The 24,360-nt window shown below is 37.4% G+C and overlaps 1 protein-coding gene across 9 annotated transcripts in view; it reads right to left on the bottom strand.

Moving 5' to 3' along the window:
- The window catches only part of DISP1 (dispatched RND transporter family member 1), a 221,481-nt gene that overhangs the window by 22,250 nt on the left and 174,871 nt on the right, over positions 1 to 24,360 (bottom strand). For all 9 annotated transcript variants that reach the window (XM_070768006.1, XM_019976338.2, XM_019976339.2 and 6 more), the window contains one exon: positions 1,102 to 1,131. In XM_070768006.1, coding sequence (XP_070624107.1) covers positions 1,102 to 1,131 — 30 coding nt within the window. The remainder of the gene's footprint in view (positions 1 to 1,101; positions 1,132 to 24,360) is intronic.

Genomic DNA, 24,360 nt, shown 5'->3' with positions numbered 1-24,360 from the left:
TGGTTGCCGGGAGCTGGGGGGAGGAAGAAGTGAGCAGGTACTATTTAATGGGTACAGAGGTTCAGTTTTGCAAGTTGAAAAAAGTTCTGGAGACTGATGGTAGTGATGTTTGTACAGTAATGTGAATGTACTTAATGCCAGAGAAGTGTACACTTTAAAATGGTTAAGATGGTAAATTTTATGCTATGTCTATTTGATTACAATTTACAAATATTTTTAAATATAAAAGGAATTTACTAATTAAAATTTATGTAGCAATCTTATTCCAAAGAAAGAATAACTCTCCTGAGGAAGGCTTCAGAGATATCAGCATCTGAGCTTCCTTAGCAAAGGAATTTCAAATATCATGAAGAATTTCTTAACAATCTCATATTTGGAATCACCATGCAAAAAGACATCTGATGAGACAATGCTTTTTTTTGGGAAACATTTGTCCATTTAAAACTTTGATTTTCTACTAAAAAATGCAAACTTAAAAATTTTCACATAAAAAAGTACCTCCATCTTAACATGACAACAAAATTTTTATAAAGAGACACAGATGAGCCATCTGAAATAAACTGCTGTGAGTTCAAGTCATGGCAGTTGGCTGGATGGTTTCTCTCTCATCAATAAGTAAGACATTGAGAAGCCAAGCCATACAGGAAAGAATTCAAAATAATCATGCAAATATAAATGATCAAAGTGAAAGTGAATGTTGCTCAGTCGTGTCAGACTCTTTGCGACCCCACGGTGTACAGTCCATGGAATTTCCCAGGCCAGAATACTGGAGAGGGTGGCCTTTCCCTTCTCCAGGGGATCTTCCCAACCCAGGGATCGAACCCAGGTCTCCTGCATTGCAGACAGATTCTTTACCAGCTGAGCCACCAGGGAAGCCCATAAATGATCAAACCCAACTAGAATTTAAAGGCTAAAAGACTCCCTTGGGATTAAAACCACTTTTTGGAGTTCAGGATTCCTCAAGCAGCCAAATCAGTGGAAATATAATTTTCCTTCATAAAAATACAAATGAGGAAGGCAAAAACAGCAGGAAAACGTAAAGAAAATACTAAAATGGGAAAAGCACATACTTATTTCATAAGATGATCCAGACTACTTTACCTTTTTGGTAATTTGAAAGGTCTGGATGGTCTGGAAAAAAGCAAAGGAAAAACAATCAGAAACAAGTCATCATAATACAAACAAATGCTTTATATATACATATAACATTTCACTTATTATCTCTCCTTATGAAAGAATCCTTGAAGAGTTAAAAAAGACATTTCTATTTGAGAGATTTTGGATTTAATAATGAATGTTGACCACCTTGTATGCCAGTAGGTGGCATATTCTCAGATGTTCATCACACACTCCTAGGGGAATCATAGTCATACCAGACATTCTCCAAACCTATAGCTACAGATTCCCTCATCTCTCTCACAACAGGAAGCCACATACCTCTCTCCAATCCGAGCTGCTTCTTACTTACATCTTTTTTCTTTTAATTTGGACATCAATACCTTCTTCAGCTAGAAATATCATATCACCTCTTCAGTTACAAAATTCACTGCTCATGTTCCACCATGCTGGAAGACAATGATTCTCCCCGTATGGGATGAAGACCCCTGGGAGTTCCTCATATCCTTCACAGGGTTTTTCAGGGCCTCCCTCTTCCAACCCCATACCTCTTTAAGGCTGGGTTTCGTCCATAATATTATATACTTCAACCAAACAGCAGACTGCAATAGACTGACTGCAGAAGCAAGTATGAGAAGCCTGCTGTCTCCTATTAAACCACACATCAAAGAGACTTACAAAAATGTGAAACAGTGCTAATCACCTCACTACAGTTTTTTTTTTTCATTTTGGAAATTATTTTTCATAACTTATGTTAACATGTAAAGGGCTTACAGTCATTATTTTAAAAGAGTTAAATTAAAAAATTTAAATTTCTCAGTTTTAATTCCAATGTGGTACATATCAGATATAACACATAAAATATTAATACCTCTGGATCCTTAATAATTTTGAAAGTGTAAAAAGGTTGTGAGATCAAAAGGTTTGATAACCATTACAATAATACTGAGAGGATACTTAAATATTTGCTTAGTAAATGAGTAATTTCCTACCTGTGTACTCTCTCCTAATCTGAAATCTACCACCAGGCTGTACCATACTTTGAGGAAACAAAACAAAATGAAACATCTATTTTTGGTTTTTCTACTTCAATCTATTATTCTTCCAGTAGTTAGACCTCTGTTTTAGATTTTCTTTGTGATCTAAAGTTTCCTTTCTTATTCTTCCCTCTCTTATTTATATGTCTCAGTAATATATATGTATTCATTCTTTAAAAAATATTTATTTAACTCCTGGTATTGCCATGAATGAGACCAACAGGGTCCCAAACTTCATGGAACTCACATTCCAGAATGCACTTTGTATCAATCTGCTTACAGAAAAGATGCATATGTTCTAAATTTCATGTGGTTTGTACATGTCCTCGTTGATGACTCTAAGCCCCTTAAAAATATTATACTCAAGGAGATGAATCAACCCCAGAGATTGTAAGCACTGGAAACAGTCTTAGAGAAGACATATCCCAATTCCATCCCAGTCCTATTTTCAGAGATGAGCCTCTGTTTGCCTTTGGTCATTCAGGGTCTTAGGAACAGAGCTGTAGAGAGAATTCATGTTTCCTGATCCCCACTTTGCTGTTCTTAGTCTTGTGTGTGTCAGTCTGTAATACCAAGGGGGGAGAATGACATAGGGATAATCATAAAGTATTCATCTGTCATATACGAAAATAAGTAGTATTTCTGTGGGGAGATACGGAATTTAGAGTTTCTAGTAAGAAGAGCATAAGAGACCTTGTTGCTTCACAAATAAATATGAGACCAAATATTTGTGAATATTCTTTAGCATTACTAAAGAAATCAACTCTAAAATGTATTCTTTTAAAATATATATACAATAAAGAGAATTCCCTTTACAAGCTAAAAACTGACACACAGGGACCTATCTTATTTGTGCTCACATCTCCAGAGTCTAGTATAATGCAGGGTCCCTTGTAGATGTCAGATCAGAGTTTTCTTTTTTTTTTTTTTTCAGAGTTTTCTGAATTAATGAGTTAGTTAATTAATGAATCTTTTATTAATGAAAATTAATGAATCTTTTATTACTTTTCTCAGGTTCGACAGATGTGAAATCAGTAGTCAATGGACAGCAAGAAAATGAAGACATAAATATCAACACAAGTAAATTTAGTTCTATTTTCTATTTGTTTATCTACCTGTTAAACACATACATAGACACAAACGCACCCTCTGTAACTTAAACACATTCATATCTGTGAATCCTAAACTTTACTACTAAGCTTTACTACCCACTTTACTACATTTTGCAAGTTTTCGTTTGTGTCTCTGAATCCTATAATAGAGGCCCTTTTATTCAATGCTGCAAGAATCATTAATTTGGTGGCTAATCAGAAAGGTTAAAGTAAAATCTTCTTTAAAAGTGCCACAGACATTTCTTACATATCTAATTATGCTCAGTAATGTCTGACTCTTTGTGACCCCATGAACTGTAGCCCATCTGGCTTCTCTGACCATGGAATTCCCCAGGTAAGAATACTGGAGTGGGTAGCCATTTCCTTCTCCAGGGTATCTTCCCAACCCAGGGATGGAACCCAGGTCTCTTGCATTGCAGCCAGATTCTTTACTGTCTGAGCCACCAGGGAAACCCCAATGCATACACAGATGCCAAGGGAAATCTACCAAGGGAAAACCCCCACAGTCTTCTCAAATATAATTATATACTGATGTTTTTAAAAATAGGTTTTACTGAGATATAGTTCACATTTGTTGTTGGTTGCTAAGTCATGCCGATGCCTTGCAACCCCATGGGTTGCAGCACATCAGGCTCCTCTGTCCTCTACTATCTCCTGGACTTTGCTCAAATTCATGTCTGTTGGGTCAGTGATGCTATCTAACCATCTCATCCTCTGCTGTCCTCTTCTCCTTTTGCCTTCAATCTTTCCCAGCATCAAGGTCTTTGCCAAAGAGTTAGCTTTTCCCACCAGGTGGCCAAATTATTGGAGCTTCAGCTTCAGCATCAGTCTTTCCAATGAATATTCAGGGTTGATTTCCTGTAGGATTGACTGCCTTGATCTCCTAGATGTCCAAGGGATTCTCAAGAGTATTCTCCAGCACCACAATTTGAAAGCATCAATTCTTTGGCGCTCAGCCTTCTTTATGGTCCAACTCTTACATACATGACTACTGAAAAAACCACAGCTTTGACTATATAGACCTTTGTAGGCAAATGATGTCTCTGCTTTTTAATATATTCTCTAGGTTTGATACAGTTTTCCTTCTAAGGATAATTATTCCATTTAAAGCCTACAAGTTAATGGGTCTTAGTGCTTCCACAGAGTTGTGTGACCATCACCACAACCACACACTGCTTTTTAAAGAACATGCTATCTTAACTCCAATGATGAAGCTATTAATGAGCTTTGCAAGAAGATTTATTTTTACAGAGAGGGAGACAATGACCAAAGAAGCCAGTCACTTAACTTGTACACAAAACCTTAATTTGTCACTCTCACTTTTCAAGTTACACATCCTCAAAACTACCTCTTGAATTTCCACAAGAAATTAACAGATTTTTCTGTCTTTAGACTTAAGGTGATCCCCAGAGCCATAGCTCTGGGCTAGATCATACCCAGAAGTTGCAAAAAAAAAAAAAAATATGTTTTATTATATACATTTTGGGTTGTTACAAATATAAATATTCTTTTCCCTCCTATTCACCCCCATTAACTTTTTTTTAAACTGAGAAATTCATGGATCTACAACTAGTTTATTCCCAAGGGACTTTCTGTCAACTATGTATTCATCACATTCTTTCTGCTTGAGGAAAAACTTCATTTTATGTTAAAGTTGAGACAATAAGTAGAGATTGTTGACATCAGTTGAGAAAGAAAAATTGAGGTTACCGCAAAGATACCTTCTGGGAAAACATTAGATCCCTTTGAAGTTTTTATACTAATGGACATGACAAACAGATGTTTGAAACACCAAAACCACAACTGCAGGTAAAACATGAAACCTGTTTGATTTACGGTTTAAGGTGTTGCCATCTTGAATTCTGCCCTACAGTCTCTTACCAGAACATAGCTGTTTAAGGAGGCAGGCAAGGGAATCCAACATACACTTTCATGATCAAAACTGGTCTTTCTTCATTTGTACCATCTTTCTGATTTGCTACTTTTAATAGCTATCTAATAAAATCTGCAGAATGATTTTTTTCCCTCCTAACCTCAGTCTTGTGTTGCTAAATAACAACTGGTAAAAACAAAAAGAGAGAAACCATGTTTTTCCAGGGTTCATTCACCTTTTAATAGCATCTGGTCAAAACCCATGCCAAAAAAACAAATAAAAAATAATAATCTTAGGTGGAAACATCTGCTTGTTCTTTGGTTAGGGTTGTAGACATTTTCTGTTCTGCTGAGAAAAAGCCCCAAGGTGGATGACATTTGCAGGCTCCACGACACAACTTCTGCAGGCTGTATTGTAAATAAGCTTGGGTTGTGCACAATCCCCAGATGACCAGCTGGAGTGTCATTCTCTCTCCCACTCAAGAAAATATTTCTGTATGTGACTGGGTAACAGTGACATGATTGTAGAGCTAAATTCAACTCTTCTTTCAAAAAAAGAAATAAAGCATTTGCAAACTCAGTACTCATGCTAAGTAATTAATTGCCTCTGGCACTTCACATTTGAGATCTGTAATAGCAGTTGAGAACCTTGGCTCCAGCTCAGATGACCAGTGAATTGTGGTATGTGCACATATATTGGTCAAGGGACCAACTAACAAGAGTGTAGAGTTCTCAGAAGAAGGGAGGGTGGGGGGGTACAAAGAAGGGTAATCATGACAATGGGGGTTGGGGGAAATACAGAAGGAAGATCTTTTAAAAAGGTCATTAAAAAAAGTATGGGAGGGAAAACGTTAATAGGAAACAGGAAGGAATGTAGAAAAGCTACAAATGGTCTGTTTCTTGGTTTCCCTCACTGTTCCTCTTTCTTTTGATAAATTTTGGGAAAAGAATGGCAGATTGTAGGGTGAGGGAAATGGGACTGCTAAAACATGAAAACATTCCACCCATCTAGAGAGCTCAATTGTTGAGGTAACTGCAGAATTAATGTAACAACTTAGAAAGGGACAGTATCAAGTTTCACAAATTCCAAATAGCTCTTCCTAGCATTCAGGAAAACCAAAGCTGTGGAAAAAAAGAGTTCTGTATATTTCTGAACAACTAAAATGCTGTGAAGGAAATACATTTTCCACTTTATGGTAGTAACCAAATTTAAATTAAAAAATGCTCAAAGTAGCATATTTTAGTCTCAGTAGTTCCATATTTTAGTCCCACAGGATTGTGCCACATTGCCTTTTTGTAAAAGGGGTATTCTGCAATTAATAACTTCAGTTCAGTGCTGGCATGTTACGGAGAAAGTATCTGAAAATAAAGAATCCACACTTTGATAAGCATTCTTTAAAAGATTTCCAACACAAACAAAACCAGTCTTCATCACTAAGTATTTCCATGAATCATCACTGGCATGCTTGGGGTCTAACGTGAAGATGAAACAGATACCCTGTAGACAAGCTAAGCTTGGCCTTTAATTCATCTTCATGCACCAGAGCTAAATGTTTATGGTCTGTGTCGAGTGATTTGAAAGGTAACAATAACCGCAACTACTTGCATAACCCATGTCCTGACTGCTCGAGAGATGTTGACTCAAAAGTACTGGTCACTTTGACATCTCAAACTGCTGTAACTGACCAGAGTCCCACTACCATAAAAAATATAAACTAGGAGAGGGGCTTCCCTGGCAGTCCACTGGTTAAGACTCTGCTCCCAAAGCAGGCAGTTCGAGTTTGATCCCTCCTCAGTTCAGTTCATTTGCTCAGTCGTGTCTGACTCTTTGCGACCCCATGAATCGCAGCACGCCAGGCCTCCCTGTCCATCACCATCTCCTGGATTAAAATCCCACATGCCTTGGGGCCAAAAAAAAACAAAACATAAAACAAAAGCAATATTGTAACCAATTCAATAAAAACCTTAAAAATGGTCTACATAAAAAAATCTTAAAAAAAATAAACGAGGAGAGCAAGGAAAAGGTTGGATGTGGACTAATATTTAGAGAGCATGTAATAAATAGACATCTCTTTATAAATGTTAAAAAAGAAATTAGCAGAAATTAAATATTTGAGTATGAGGCAACTGTCTTTAAGAAAACAGGTGAACTTAGTAATCAAAAAATGTGAGTTAAAACAGATAAATAACTCGGTCCTAGTGGATAGTACAGGGAACTACATTCAATGTCTTGTAATAACCTATAATGGAAAAGAATCTGAAAAAGAATATATATGCCTGTATTAAAAAATGTGAGCTAAAGTCTAAACCAATGAAACTCATTAGTTGAACGATCTTGAACAAGTCCTTTAATTTCTCAGTATTTGTGAGAAATGAATAATACAAAGAATGGACTCTGTGAGTAATAGTTTTCTGTTACTACTACTACCATTACTGTTAATACCACTACCAGCACCACCACATTACTAGTAGCTCGTCCGGAAATGGCATTTACGCATCAGTAAGGAAGTAATGCAGAAGACTAAAGTGTACTGTGCTTTTGTTCATAAGCATAGTGAACCTTTATGATTTACTTTACAAGATTCAAACGGCACTTGCTACTGGCTGAATATAATAAAAATAAATGGTATCATACCCGCAAGCCTAATTAGAACAAGAAATTGTTAGAACTGTAGGAAACTCTAAAAGTCTTCCCTCTAATCTTTGTTTTCATATAACAAAGGAGAAAAAGGTACAAGGTTACAGAGAAAGTCAACGAAGAGCCAGGTCTAGAATGTGAATTTTCTGCCTTGATCCTGTACTTTTGGCCACAACCTGGAAAAGAGTACACTGATGGAGGTTATGAGATACTGCTTGTGAACCAAAATGGAAAGCAGGGCGGAACAAGATCTTATTTAAGAGCAAATGGTACGTGTTCATAAGCGTGCATTTGCAAGGATGTTCACTGAGGTATGGTTTACAGTAAGGAAAAAAGTGAGAGCAACCTAAAGGCCCATTTATTAATAGAAGGATGCTTAATTAATGGTAGTGCATCTATACTGTGGAACACTGCACAGAACAAATTCTCAGAGGTACACTTACACAGGTGTATACTGATATAGAAAGGGCGCCAAGACAAAGTGAGAGAGTTCAATATAATTTCATATGGCGTTTTTGAGAAAAACTATATAAAATATGTAAATGTAAAAATTCAGAAGGGAACATGGCAAATCAATATCCTTGTTTACCATGAGAGAAGGAATCAAGAGTGAGTTTTACTTTATATTTTTGAATCCTTCATGAGAACGTATTCATATATTCGTTGTACAGTTACAAAGAAATGGGAGAGAACTTTACAGAGAGAAATTGCATACTTACTCATTTAGGTACACATGACTGAAATATTTTATTTGAAAATTTCTCTCATTGACATAGACTTTAGGAAGGATGAAAACATCCCAGCTAACTATATACTAGATGAAAATAGCTAACACTATACACAGATCATAAATTATCAAAGAACTTAAAACAAAATACATTTAATACAAAATCTACAGTTAATTTTGTTCAATTCAAATATTAACTGCACAGTTTAAATGACACCACGTAATCTGATCTTCACTGGAATCACCTGGGTAGCTTATTTAAAAAAGCGATTTCCAGGGTCCTCAGGGATCTGGTTCAGTAGGTCTTGGAATAGAGCCTACACAGTCAGAACTTGAACCACTGCTTAGGACAATCTGCCAGGAAAATGTGACTTTCAGACAAGAAGCAATTAGAGAATAGTACAAGAAAATAATAAAAACTTAAAGGTATAGTACAAAATATTGAGTAGGGGAGATAATACTGGAACAGAGTATTCCACAAAGAACAGCAACTGAACTCGACATGAGTAGAATTTGAACTAGGTCTTCAAGGATAGTTAGATTTCAGACAGATAAATAGGAGGCACAGTTTCCTTGGAAACAAACAGTACTAAGTCCTGTGCCAGACACCTTCCCGTAGCAGAGTGAGCAACGGCAACAGGACTTAATGAGGGAATAGTGCAGAGCGCTACTGGACCAGATTGGGAGCTAGTGTAGTGTTCTAGGTGTACAGTGTGGGGCGAAAAAGAAATAATGAAGAGTTTAATCTTCCTTTAATGATTCAGAAAGCCTCTAAGAATCTTATACATACATAATCAAAATATGAGGATCTATTGTCATAAATACATTATTATGTAATATATAATAAAGATTGGGATTGACATATACACACTACTATATATAAAATGGATAGCTAATAAGAATCTACTCTATAACACAGGGAATTCTACTCAATGCTCTAATGACCTAAATGGGAACAGAATCTAAAAAAGAGTGGATATTATGGGCTTCCCTGGTGGCTCAGACGGTAAAGAATCCGCCTGCAATGCGGGAGACCTGTGTTAGATCTCAGCTAGGAAGATCCCCTGGAGAAGGGCATGGCAACTCACTCCAGAATTCTTGCCTGGGGAATCCCCACGGACAGGGGAGCCTGGTGGGCTACAGTCCATGGGGTTGCAAAGAGTCGGACACAACTGAGTGACTAAGCACACACACATACACACACATATTTATGTATAACTGATTCACTTTTCTGTACAGCAGAAACCAACACAACATTGTAAATCAACTATATGTCAATAAAATTAATTAAAAGTAAATAAAAATTGGAAAAACAAAACATAAATTATTATATAATTGTTATTAATTACATATTTATTATCTATGTTATTAATATAAAATATATAGATGTAGTTAATATGTAATTATATATTCAATAATATTAAAATATATATATTACACGAAGAAAACTCTGGTGAACTTTTGGATAAATTTATATCTTCTATGTATAACACACTTTCATACTCTCAGTTATTTAGAACCCAGTTCTCCTGCATTGCAGGTAGTTTCTTTCCCATCTGAGCCACCACGGAAGCCCATTAATATTTATTCAATATACATAATGATGAACTTTAAGTACAATGAGAAGTGCCTAAAACTTCACTTATCTCTACATAAGGAATTAAAAGTTGCTGCAGTACCTACTGAAATGAAGCTAGAGATAATTTGAATTACAACACAAAGGGGTTGTCCAAAAGGTTAGTCTGGAAGTTGAGGGCATAGTTCTTTACGTATATTTGAGAAGTTTCCATTAAGCCTGATTCAACAAATACATTTTTTTACTTTCATCAAGGTAAGTTACACAAACATTTCACCACTTTCAAAATTTTATGGATCTTGGCTTCCCTGGTAGCTCAGATGGTAAAGAATTCACCTGCAATGCAGGAGACCTTTGTTTGATCCCTGAGTGGGAAGATCCCCTGGAGAAGGGAATGGCTACCCACTCCAGTATTCTGGCATGGAGAATTCCATTGGCAGAGGAGCCTGGCATGCTACAGTCCATGGGGTAGCAAAGAGTCAAACACAGCTGAGCGACTTTCACTTTCACTATCTGTAAAAAAGTAAAAATGTTTGGCATTTTTATTACAAAGTATACAAATAAGAGTTTGTATGTTAATTAAAACCTCAGTGAGGTCTCTTTGCATTCCTGAAAATAAGTTATCTATTAATATTTTATTAATAGGACAAGACCTTCATCAATTAGACTGGAGATCAAAAGTATAAACATAATCATAATCCAAAAACCTGCCAATTATTTTCTCCAATATTGCTGGTTTTCAATTTTTAGTGTAACACATCTGCATTTTGTTCAGTGTAAGAACTAAAGATCTTACACTGAGCAAAAGGTATTCAAACTCCACGTTAGAAGATTATTAATCTTTCTTAAATTTATTTCCCATATATTCTGAATTATTTTGGCCCCCACAAAATTATTCAGTACCAAACAAGTTTGAGTTTGGAAGGTTAAAAGTCACACCTGCTATCAAAAACTTTGCGGGGAGGGTGGGGAAGTTAAAAAAATAATAAAAATCCACTGTATCAAAATGAATTCCAACGGTGTAACCAATACCTTGCAGCTGTTGTGATATCTTCATTTTACTGGCCAGGAGGATAGACTATTCCCTCAACTACTATAGAAATTCTTTAGTTATGCTTTTCAGAACAACATATAGTGAAATTGATTTTTCTTCCTTAACTAAATTTTCTCATATTTATCCTTTAACTTAAAAAGTTACATTTATATAACTCAACGGTCTAGAAGCTTTACTAAAAGAGATCAAAGCAAAACTCCAACACAGTTTTTATAAAAATAATACTGGCAGGAAAAGAGTCTTGTTAGACAAAGTCAAGGTTAAAAAAAAAAATCAACTATGCTTAAAAGAATTAGACTGAGAAGAAACGATAATTTTTGAAGAAAAATGAGGAAACCCCCAGGATGATGGGACCATGTGTCCTCAGGCTGTGCTGAGGGCCTCTTTCCACTCTGGTGTGAGGGTGATCTGGTGCTGTATTCAGTTCATAATGGTGCAGATTCTGTCTGCAACCCCAAAACCTATCATACCCAAAACCATTAAACCAGGTTGAGGAACTTATTCTAAGAATAATGTATTAATAAGACCACAGCGAGAAGTAAGAAGACCTGTTACTAACTTGGGGGATTAATCTTGAGCTTTAACTTCTCTGGCTTCAATTTCCTCATCTTTGAAAGAGAGTTGGATTAAGTTATTTCTAAGGTCCTTTCCTGCTGTGAAATTCTATTGTATGCTCATGTGGAATTTCAGAGAATCCAAGTTATCACCTAAGTATTTCAATACTCTACCATGCCAAAAGTTGGGAAGCCAGGTTACCCTCATCAAAATTCCCATGTTGAAATACTTCATGTGAATAATCAATTAAAAAACAACACCCCTCCCCATAACATAGGTAAGAATGAACTTAGGTTTTAAAATGATTGCTGGCTCCTTATGTGAATAGCTCGAGAGACTGGCTTTCTAAATAGCTAGATAAACAGTTTAAGGAAAAAAGGGAGTAGGTAGGAGGATGGGGCAGGGTGCTCCGGGTTAATGAACATGAAGACTGATGAACTGTGATGCCAGTAACACATTTTTGCTAGTACGTGTCAAAGGAAGAAGAAAACACTGTAGGGAATCATGCCAGGTTATCGAAGATGCTGGTGGTTAAGAAGTGGTGAGGAACCACCTAGTTCACCAGCCTAATACATTTTACCAGAAGAACACGCATGACAAAGTGCTCAAGTTAAAAGGGCTATTCTGAGGAGACATAGCTTCTGCTTTAATGTTAGCTTTGTTTTCCGATTATGAAACAAACACACACTTTTTCAAAAAATTCTGAAAAATGCAGAAAATTATGAAGGGACAAAAATCAGCCATATTCTTACTATACCAATCTAACCTCTGTAATTCTTTTTGATCTATTTCCTTTCAGTATTTTTTCCTTTGTGCCTAAATATACACCTTAACTATGCACACATTTAGGATCATACTAGATGCATGAAGTGTTACCACTTTTGATTACGAGTCTTTCCCATGTATCAATAATTAAAACCTTCTAAAAACAGGAAAAACATGAGTTTAGTAGCTGTATAATGTTTCATTCCCCAAATTCATTTAACATTTGCATATAGCTGTAATCACATTAACATATTATTTTATGTCTCTTTTGCTTATATTAATATATATCTTTCCTACTTATTTATGAAAGAGTATAAAAGCTCTGAAACATCAAAATTTTCCTAGTTTGTGATACATTTTTTAACACGATTTTTGACATGCGTTCTAAAAATTTCAATGGCTGTGTTTTCCTTTGTAATTTGGGTGACTACTTTTATAATTAAAGAATTATGCTTAATCCAGATGTCAGTTTTTTCCAATTCTACTTACTGATAATCTAGGCCAGGCCTATTATTTTGTGATGCTTCAATTATCATTTTCTACAGGGTCTCACTTCAAGGGGAAAAGTAGAGTCCAAAAATTCATTTTTATAAAGTATATGGCATTTGAAACTGAGAATAATAAGCTGAGCATGGTACACCTGTTCAGCTGGGAGACAGATGTCCACGGTCTGGCTGGAGCGCCCAAATCCACCCCAGCACACGGTCTGGCGCCATCTAGTAACGGTTGTTCTCTTGGGTTACTTATCAGTGGGGACACATGTGGAGCTTGGCTCAGCCTTCCAGGACTATCATAGTGGTAATGGAAATCTCCCGGTTAGTTGGCACCCATTTTGTTAGCTAGATGCGGGGAAACTGGGCTGAGAGAGAAACACAAATACAGAGATCTTTCACTTCCTGAAAGAGGGTTGCCTATGATCAGATGATAAGAATTTGGGTCTGGCCCTGTTTGAGAATAGGGGTTAGGTGGAAGCCAGGAGCCCACTGAGTTTCTAAGGAGTTTTAAAGTTTTACACATACTAGGGTCTATTTGGTCCAATTATTTCCATAGAATCACAATGTTTTAGTTACTCTGGCTTCAAGACAGCCGAAGTCCCAGGATGGAATATATTTAGGAAATCCTAATTTCCTTTGAAGAATTAATAGATTCATAGTATTATTCTTGCGTTGGTAATTTGAAAACAATTTCAGTTAGTGAAAGATTGAAAGAGATTTTTAAATGGGTCCCCAACCAAATATAGGAAACTTAACCCTTCGATGACATACACATGCTAAATGATAGTCTAGAACAAAGATTCTAAAGGAAATTACAGCTCATTTGGAAAAACTTCATAACAAGACAACTGCATGAACCTCAAGGGCAGTATTACAGCAAGTTTCCCCTATGCTTTCCTTGTGCACAGGTATTTCTTGCAAAGTAAACTCACATTCAATTCTAAGTCAACTGAGCACAGTAAGTTTTCCCAGAACCTGACTTATGTCATAGGTTGAAGTATTTTGGAGGAAAAGGCTTACGTATGTAGAATCCAAGGGCTCTCTCTTGTCATAAATGTTAAAAACACCCTTTCTTTTCCTTCTTCCTCGCCCTAAATCTGTCTCTTCCACATGGAAAACAAATCTTTTTATAATCTTGGCTTACCTCTATCATGAAATGTTTGGCAGAAGGCTGGGAAAGATGCTTTATTACCTTCCCTAAGGAAGACTGTCCAAGGACAGCCCTTGATTTTCTCAGCATTATTAAATCATTCATTTTGTTATCTTTTCTCCACCCGAGAAATTCCAGTCTGCTAAGCACTTTTGAGCAGTAAAAAGTAAAAATGCAATTTCTACTTTCAAATACCAAAGTAGGAAGATGGAAGGCTGACAGAAGATGCAAGTGGGGAAGCAAATAAGGCAAGATGTGTGCAAGAATGTGAGCATGTCACAAAAGACTCCATTTTTCAGATTCTGAAATAAAAATGTAGCTCATAGATTCAAAATAGATAACCAACAAGGACCTAGTGTATAGTACAGGGAACTCTGCTCAATACTCTGTAATAACCTACACAGGAAAAGAATTTTAGAAAGAATAGATACATGTATAAGTATAATTGAATCACTTTGCTGTATACCTGAAACTAACATAACATGGTTAATACTCCAATATAAAATAAAATTTAAAAATAAAATAAAAGTATGTAAAAGTTCAAAAATGCAGCTTAACTTTACTATCTTCAAATCAAGAGGAAAAAACATACATATTTAAACAGCAAGGTGGCAGCTCAGAGTGGAGCTTGGTTTATTAAGAAACTCTGCTGGGAGGAGGTGAGTATGGTAGCTGTTATTAAGCCTTCCTCCTAACCTCCAACCTCTCTCCCAATGCATAATCGGGAATATAAAATTTAAGAGAATGTTATCTCTGCTTCCAAGTGTATATATGGACTGGCCAAGAATGTGAAAGGATATTTTAGAATTAAAAAGGAGAGATTCCTAAATCCCTTATGTCATTCTTTTAAACCCTTCCTATTTTACCAACTCTTTGATACGAGACACAAAGTTTAAGTGTTCAATATGATGGATTTTACATCCATGGAACCACCACTCAGATCAAGACATAGAACATTTCCCAGAAACCCAAAAGGCTTGCATGTGCCCCTTCCAATCAATAATCACAACCAGAAGTAGCCGACATGCAGGCTTGTATGACCACAGATAAGTTTTGCCTAAAGTATCCCTTTTCAAGATAGCCAAAGACAAAAGTTTAAGTTGAACCTTAGATAGCTAAGATTCAGGTTAGCTCAAGTTTGGGGAAACATATAAAAAGGAAGTTCCAATAACATTTTAAATGGGTAACTCCTGGATGAGTCATAAGTCAACTTCTTTTTGAAAGTTTTAGAAATATCTGTCCCAATGACTTATAAGGTACAGACCTTAGATTACCTATAAATGGCCTTTGATGAGCAACAGAATTTCACTGATCTACAGCAAACTAGTCCTAAAACCCCTATTGCTCTGCTTCTTCCAAAGTTCAAGATCTTTCCTGAGTCAACAATATCTGCTGCTGCTGCTAAGTCACTTCAGTCGTGTCCGACTCTTAGCGACCCCATGGACTGCAGCCTACCAGGCTCCTCCGTCCATGGGATTTTCCAGGCAAGAGTACTGGAGTGGGGTGCCATTGCCTTCTCCCCAACAATATCTACAGTAAATGGCTATGCTTACTTAGGGTGCAAGTGCTTCAACTGAAGGAGTATACAGTACTCATCCTCTGACACTTTGGCGGGATATTTAAATAAAGATGTCCTACATGCTACTGTGAACTATGGGAATATCCATTACAGTGAGAACTCAGACAGGAAATGGGGATCTGAAATTTTTAACAGCTGAGAGTGGATGAAAAAAAAAAAAACAAACAGTGAGCAAGATATTATGGAAATGACAGTCATGTGAAAGAGTGGAAAAGGAGTCTCCATCAACAGTGAGAGAGGTCAGGATGGTCACAGCACATTAGATAAGAAGGAAAAGCACACAGTGATAGAGTGCAAAAAGGAGGACAGCTGAAGAAGCGATGGTAAATGGGAATTACATGCCACTGAAGGAAGGAGGAGAAGAAATGAATTTGTCAAAAGAGGTCACTGACCCCAGGACCGCCAGGAAAGGAGTGATGGCATAAATTAGACTGCAAAGCATTAAAAAGGAAAGAGGTAATACAAACTAAAAGCATTAAATATACTAATATTTAAAACAAACCAATAGTCAACATTTATAGAACCTTGCTACGTGCCAAACACTGTCCTGAACACTTGACATATATTGAAGTGGAAGTGGCTCAGCTGTGTCCGACTCTCTGTGGCCCCATGGACTGTAGTGTGCCAGATTCCTCTGTCCATGGAGTTCTCCAGGCCAGAATACTGGAGTGGGTAGCAGTTCCCTTCTCCAGGGGATCTTTCCAACCCAGGGATTGAATCCAGGTCTCCTGCGTTGCATGCAGATTCTTTACTGTCTGAGCCGCCAGGGAAGCCCTGACATATATTGAAAGATTTTTTAATTCTTAAAACAATCCTAGGCAGTAGAGTTTATAGATGAGGAAGTGAAGCACAGAAAGGTTAAATAAGTTGCCCAAGCTCACACAGTAAGTGTTAGAGGCAGGATTCAGACCCAGGCAATTGACTACAAGGTTCCCCCTTTTAATCTTAAAGGTGTACTCCACAGAAGTTTCCACTCTTTTCATAATATAGTGGTCGGTAATGCTGCCTACGGATCAGGGGTGGAGAGAGTCAACTATGGTTTGAGTAAATGACAGATAGAAGAGCACATGGAAAATGCTGCTGGAGAAAGTATATTTAGGAGTTAGCAGTAAGGACCGAGTTATACCAGACTACATGAAATCATAATAAGGAAGGTCTACAGTTTCCATCTTGTTATAGCGAGCATTGTTTGGCAGTCTGGGAGCCAGAGCAAAGGCATCCAAAATCCTGAGGATGATAGCATGGAGTGTGACATTTAGACTAGAAAATATGATTTAGGCACAAAGAAAATGTTATACCTAAAATGTGGAAAATCTATTTCTTACTACTAGCCTGTCCAAGTACCTGCTGTGTGTCCCCCTGTGAGCATATGCTCAATCGCTCAGTCGTGTCTGACTCTTTGCGATCCCATGGACTGTAGCCCACCAGGCTTCTCTGTCCAGGGAATTTTCCAGTCAAGAATACTGGAGTGCGTTGCCATTTCTTCCTCCAGGGAATATTCCTGACCCAGGGATCAAACACACATCTCCTGTATCTCCCTCATTGGCAGGCAGATTCCTTTACCACTGCACCATCTGGGTGTCCCCCTATGAGTGGACCTGTAACAAACAGATGGGAGAAATCACTCGGGATTCTTCCTTGGGGTCTGCACAAGGTACTGCTGTGAATACGTCCTTTCTGTGATCTAAAAAGGACTTGGAAAGCCCGGGGCAAGTCATCTGTGCTTCTCATGACTATGATCTATGATCTGTGCCGTCTTAGCTCTGTGGTTTCAAGGATGAATCTGCACAGTGCTTACTATATAGCTCAGTTCAGTTCAGTTCAGTCACTCAGTCATGTCTGACTGTTTGCAACCCCATGAACTGCAGCAGGCCAAGCTTCCCTGCCCATCACCAATTCCCGGAGCTTGCCCACACTCATGTCCATTGAGTCGGTGATGCCATCCAACTATGTAGCTAGCACTCAGTAACTGTTTCTTGAAATACTGCTAAAAAAAATCAGTAAAAACAAAAACAAAATTCTCTCTTACATTTGAGCAGCACATAGATGTGACTAAGAAGACAGGCTTCCCAATCAGACAGACCAGGACTCAATTCCAGGCTCTACTGCTTATCACTAACTATTGAACTGATCTTTTAAACACTATTTAATTTTTTCTAACCATAGTTTCTTCATCTATAAAATGGAAATGACAATAATAGCTCTGAATTCCTTGGGTCGTTTTCAGGATTAAATCAGAGAGTATGTGTAAAATATAGCACCGCGTCTGGTGTATAGTTAAGGGTTCAGTAAAATCATTAATACTGTTACTGTAAATTTAATTGAGACTTTATACTATTAATGTCCATGTTTCTTCGCCAAACACAGGTACAACACATGACCAGATCAGTTCCAATTCACAATTTAAAAAAAATTCTTTACATTCAGAGACTATTATTATTTTGGAATCTTTTAGAATATGTGTAATAATAATAAAACTTACTATTAAAAATTCTTTGAAAGATTGTTTTATAAAATTACACAAAAGAGACACTCATGTGATAGCAGAATAAGAATTAAATGTAGTCTAAATTGCAATGTTGATAGAGAACTAAATATTCTTAATTGCTTACAGGACCAGTCAGATATAGTCAAGTACTCCAATAATATAGAAACAATTTACAGGTAATTATATTTCCATGCAAAGCCTACATCTGTAGGTGAGAAAAGGAGATACACCTCTTCAAAATGTTCTTCGTCTCTTTCCATTTTGAAACTGTGATGAAACACGTATAATGTTCGGCTTAGGTGTACTCTATAAATTTTACAGACTTTATTCAGTGATGAATCGTTTTTCTTTTAAATCACGGTTTTTAAACAGAACACCTGAGATTAGTTATTTTAAATAATGAAAAAAAAATTAATTTCTGCACTATGCGATACTAAAATCAGACTTACACCCATGTAGAATTTCTCTCTCAAGATATATCTAGACCCCTGACTATGACCATTCTTACCTTCAATAATAAATGTCTACACTTTGAATATAAAAATGTATGTTCTTTTGATAACTGACAGGAACATGCCAGCCAAAGGCAGAAGAAATGTCCATGGATTATAGGCAATCCTACAGCTGAATTTCCTTTGCCATCTTTCACCTCCTTCTATTGCTTAAGCCATCAGCGGCTATTGATTAGCTAAGAAAAACTCACCTCCAATTTAGCTGTTAAATAATTTTCAATTTTCTCCCTAGAGACATTAGGAATACCTCAGAGATGTGATAAAAGATTGCTGTGAACAATGATAAAAATGTGCATTTCCACATATTTATAAATCCACATGCTAACTTTACTAAACTTGCTGGCAAAGACAACTATCTGATATTTAAGGAAGTTAGTCCAATGGGAAAACTGACAGGCGAAACTGCCCACTCACTGGATCTACTAGACGTCACTTCAATTAGTGATTGAGACTGGCAGCCCACAAAGGCATTTCTGTGTGATGTTCCATAAGAAAAATATGCTTTGTACATAATGTACAATATTCCCTGTCTGTCCCACTCAGACTCAAAACCCTATAAAGCTGGAACGAATCAGACTTTCATGTAACAGCTTGAGCTCCAATTTAAGTTAAAAAGAAATTTTTCTCTTATTAGTAGAGCCTGGCCCTAATAAGCAAGAAAGAAATGATGTTGTTTTTTCCCCAGTTATTGCAATAAATAAGAAAAGAACTGTGTTATACGGATCTGGGTGAGAACAGGGAGGGGGGTAATTTCCTCTTATATAATTAAATAATTATTTCTTCTTAAAAAGGTGGAGTTCTAGGCCTGGCAGATCAGTCGTCAAAGGGCAGCTATTCTGCCGTTCATTCAAAGAAGAGGGAAGCAGAGTATGGGAAATTCATTTTCAGACACATTTCGCCCTTGCCACTTTCAAATACATTTGTCCCTGTAGTACTGGAGGCCAGAATTTCACATGGTTCTGGTCCTATGCAATGCACACCCCAAGAGGAATCTAAGAATGATTTTAAAAGAAATAGTTTAAAACAATGAGCATTCTGAAAAAGACAACTGGTTAATTAAAATTTTTTTTTAACGGTTGAAAAGTATCTTTGCTTAAAAGAAACATTCTTCCTCAGCCCATGAACTTAAATTTGCATAGTTTAGCTGGAGTTATAAACTGAACAGCTCCATGTGTTACATTTTAAAGTTATACTAAATTATAAAGCACTTGCCCTTAAACTCAAGCCTTTCCATGCCAGACTTGCTATAAGCCCCGAAACAAAACATGCTAAATGAGACTATAGTATATACTTTTCTTAATAAGATGTGAATAATAATCACTAATAGCAGATCCAAGAAAAGCTCATAAGAAAGCCAGAAAAATCTTATTAAATTTAACTAACTTAAGAGGTTGGAATGCTGGAATGAAGTTTAAAGTCCTCAAGCCAAAATACTCACCAGATACTAATGCTGCTTACTCAGAATTCTGAGCTTTGGGAAATGGAGGTCACGGGTAAGGAGGTTAAAAAAAAATTAATACAATTTGGAGCTCAAGGTAGGGTTTAATTCTGCATTAGAGGGAGACCTTGTAACAATCAAATAATACATTTAAATAAATCTCTCCTGGGGACTGCTTTACAATGAAGTAGTTTCAGTTTCTGGTAGCCAATAAGAGTGGCCAATGACAGAGAGCTAAAAACAAAGACCCAGAATATTTAGTGTTGACCAGGACCAAAAAAATTATCTGAGTCTAGTTCTCAACTACATATTAATATAAATAGAAATGGAGATGCAATCATTGATCAGATTTCTGTTTAAGCTTCTAAAGTGCAGGGGGAAAAATCTGATACAGTAATCTCATTCACTGAGATTTGTCACCTTCTTCCTGACCAGGGCTAGAAGATTGCTCCTCCCTGAGCTACCCTTCCTTCCCCCACAAAACACACTCCATCCCTTTAAAGGGACTTTCAATGTCAGGCCAAGGAGTTTGGGGAAACCATGGAAGATTTCTGAGCAGAGCGGTGACATAATGAAAGCAGTGTTTCAGGCAGAGGGAGGTGGGCAGATTCAAGTGACCACAGGCACAGAACGAGGGTCTGAAGGAATGAATGTGTTAACTGTCCATCCTTGCTTCTCAGTAGACACACAAAATAGTGTTTAGAAACAGTAAATTGCTCACATTCCTGTAGAAAGCATCATGCTTGAATCTCAAGCTATTTGATAACCATCAGAGCCCTGTACCATTCAAATGGAGAAAATAAACTGATTTAACTAAACCAACAACTTAGCAAATTCACAGAGATTAAGGCATCAAATCTGGCCCTGTATCCTCTCATTTTATTCTAAGTCATAAAATACATATGGACCAAAAAAAGTCCAAACTATTATTTAGGAATTTATGTTTCATCCATCAGTTCTATGATCTGCTGATTGCTTATAAACTCACTTTTACTAGATTTGCAAATATCCTGAAGGTGGCTAGAGCTGAGCAAACAGAAAGGTTATTCTGGGCTGATGCTGACTCTCCCTGGGCACAGAGTCTCCCGGCCCCGCCCTGTCTTTCTCAAAAGGGCTCTAGAATCATTTATGAAAGAGGCTTAGGAGCCACTGTGGGAGTGAACTGGGTCTCTACCTTTCCTTTCTTTTTTAAAAAATTAATTTATTATTTTATTGAAGGGATAATTGCTTTACAGAATTTTGTTGTTTTCTGTTGAACCTCAACATGAACCAGCCACAAGTGTACATATATCCCTTCCTTTTTGAACTTCCCTCCCACCTCTCTCCCCCTCCCACCCCTCTAGATTGATACAGAGCCCCTGTTTGAGTTTCCTTAGCCATATAGCAAATTCCCGCTGGCTATCTATTTAGGGTCTTTCCTCATAGCTCAGTCAGTAAAGAATATGCCTGCAATGCAGGAGACTCAGGTTCGATTCCTGGGTTGGGAAGATCCTCTGGAGAAGGAAATGGCTACCCACTCTAGTATTCTTGCCTGGAGAATCCCATGGACAGAGAAGCCTGGTAGGCTACAGTCCACGGGATAGCAAGAGTTGGAGACAACTTAGTGACTAAACCATCTATTTCACATACGGTAATGTAAGTTTCCATGTTACTCTTTCCATACATCTGACCTTCTCCTCCCCTCTCCCCATGTCTATAAGTCTATTCTCTATGTCTGTTTCTCCATTGTTGCCCTGTAAATAAATTCTTCAGTAGCATTTTTCTAGATTCCATATATCTGTTAGAATACGATATTTATCTTTCTCTTTCTGACTTACTTCACTCAGTGTAATAGGTTTTAGGTTCATCCACCTCATTAGAACTGACTCAAAGGGACTCCTTTTTCAGGCTGAGTAATATTCCATCGTGTATATGTACCACAACTTCTTTATCCATTCATCAGTCAATGGACATCTTGGTTGCTTCCATGTTCTAGCTATTGTAAATAGTGATGCAAGGAACAGTAGGATACATGTGTCTCTTTCAATTTTGGTTTCCTCAGGGTATATCCCTAGGAGTGGGATTGCTGGGTCATATGGTGGTTTTATTCCTAGTTTTTAAGGAATCTCCATACCATCTTCCATAGTGGCTGTATCAATTTACATTCCCACCAACAGTGCAAGAGCACTCCCTTTCTCCACACCCTCTCCAGCATTTATTGTTTGTAGACTTTTTGATGATGGCCATTCTGACTGGTGTGAGGTGATAGCTCACTGTAGTTTTGATTTGCATTTCTCTAATGATGAGAACTTCCTTGGTGGCTCAGAGGATAAAGCGTCTGCCTGCAATGCAGGAGACCCGGGTTCGATCCCTGGATTGGGAAGATCCCTTGGAGAAGGAAATGGCAACCCACTCCAGTATTCTTGTATGGAGAATCCCATGGACAGAGGAGCCTGGCGGGCTACAGTCCACAGGGTCGCAAAGAGTCAGACACGACTGAGCGACTTCACACTCACACTCACACAATGATGAGAAAGGTTGAGCATCTTTTCATGTGTTTGCTAGCCATCTGTATGTCTTCTTTGGAGAAATGCCTGTTTAGGGCTTTCCCCCACTTTTTGATTGGGTTGTTTGTTTTTCTAATATTGAGTTGTATGAGCTGCTTATATATTTTGGAAATTAATCCTTTGTTAGTTGTTTCATTTGCTACTATTTTCTCCCATTCTGAAGGTTGTCTTTTCACCTTGCTTATAGTTTCCTTTGCTGTGCAAAAGCTTTTAAGTTTAATCAGGTCCCACTTGTTTACTTTTCTTTTCATTTCTATTACTCTAGGAGGTGGGTCATAGAGGATCTTGCTTTGATTTATGTCATTGAGCGTTCTGCCTGTTTTCCTTTAAGAGTTTTATGGTTTCTGGTCTTACATTTAGGTCTTTAATCCTTTTGAGTTTATCTTTGAGTATGGTGTTAGGAAGGGTTCTAATTTCATTCTTTCACATGTGACTGTCCAGTTTTCCCAGCACCACTTAGTGAAGAGGCTGCCTTTGCCCCCTTGTATATTCTTGCCTCCTTTGTCAAAAATAAGGTACCCTTGGGAGCATGGGTTTATTTCTGGCTTTCTATCTTGTTCCATTGGTCTATACTTCTGTTTTTGTGCCAGTACCATACTGTCTTGATGACTGTAGCTTTGTAGTATAATCTGAAGTCAGGAAGGTTGATTCCTCCAGCTCTCTTCTTCTTTCTCAAGACTGCTTTGGCTATTTGGGGTCTTTTGTGTTACCATATGAATTGTGAAAATTTTTGTTCTAGTTCTGTGAAAAATGCCATTGGTAATTTGATAGGGATTGCGTTAAATCTGCAGATTGCATTTGGTAGTATAGTCATTTTTACAATATTGATTCTTCCTACCCAGGAACATGGAATATCTCTCCATCTGTTTATGTCATCTTTGATTTCTTTCATTAGTGTCTTAAATAGAAGTAGATGAAGAAGATCTATATACATTAAAGATTAACTGCAAGGGGAAAAGAACAGTAGGAAAAGCAAACAAAGGAATAAATGCAGAAAAAAAAAATAATAGGTTTAAAAAATTAAAATTAAAAAAAGAGAAAAGAAGAAAAAAAAGGAAAACTCCACAGAACTGACAAGCCCAATGTAGAAGCAGAGGTTTATAACAGCACTAAAAAATGTGGCTGAGAAAAAAAAGAAAGAAAAAAACAAGACTCAAAAGCTTAATTAGATTTTATAGTGCCAATAACATCGACAACTACAACAGAGAGGTTAAAAAAAAGGAAAAACAGAAAAAAAAATCCAAAAGAATCTACAGAACAAGTCAAAACATAAGAATAATAAATGTTTTTCTTGAGTCACTGCTGTCAAGAGCCCCTTCCCTTGCTGGGAGTTACAGGCCACCTCTCCTCCCTAGGATGCCCTCCAACACCGTGCTGATCTCCGGACCTGCTGTGGGGGCCGCTCAGATTCTAATCTGGTCCCACTCCTGTGTGTTCTTGCCTCCAATGTCCACAGCTATCAGAACTAGTGCGTTTTCTTTTGTGGGAGCACTCAATGGCCTTTTATATATTCCATAGAGTCTGCCTAGTTGATTGTGTGGATTTAACCTGTAGCTCGTACAGCTGGTGGGAGGGTTTTGGGTCTTCTTCCTTAGCCACGCTCCCCCTGGGTTTCAACTGTGGTTTTATTTCCACCTCTGCATGTGGGTCGTCCACTGGGGTTTACTCCTGAGGCTGCCCTGGAGGACTTGGGTTTGCCCC

The sequence above is a fragment of the Bos indicus genome, chromosome 16 (genome assembly GCF_029378745.1).
Source record: "Bos indicus isolate NIAB-ARS_2022 breed Sahiwal x Tharparkar chromosome 16, NIAB-ARS_B.indTharparkar_mat_pri_1.0, whole genome shotgun sequence".
Lineage (NCBI taxonomy): Eukaryota > Metazoa > Chordata > Mammalia > Artiodactyla > Bovidae > Bos > Bos indicus.
Note: the sequence above shows the minus strand (reverse complement) of the source record. Positions and strands in the feature narration are given on the sequence as shown.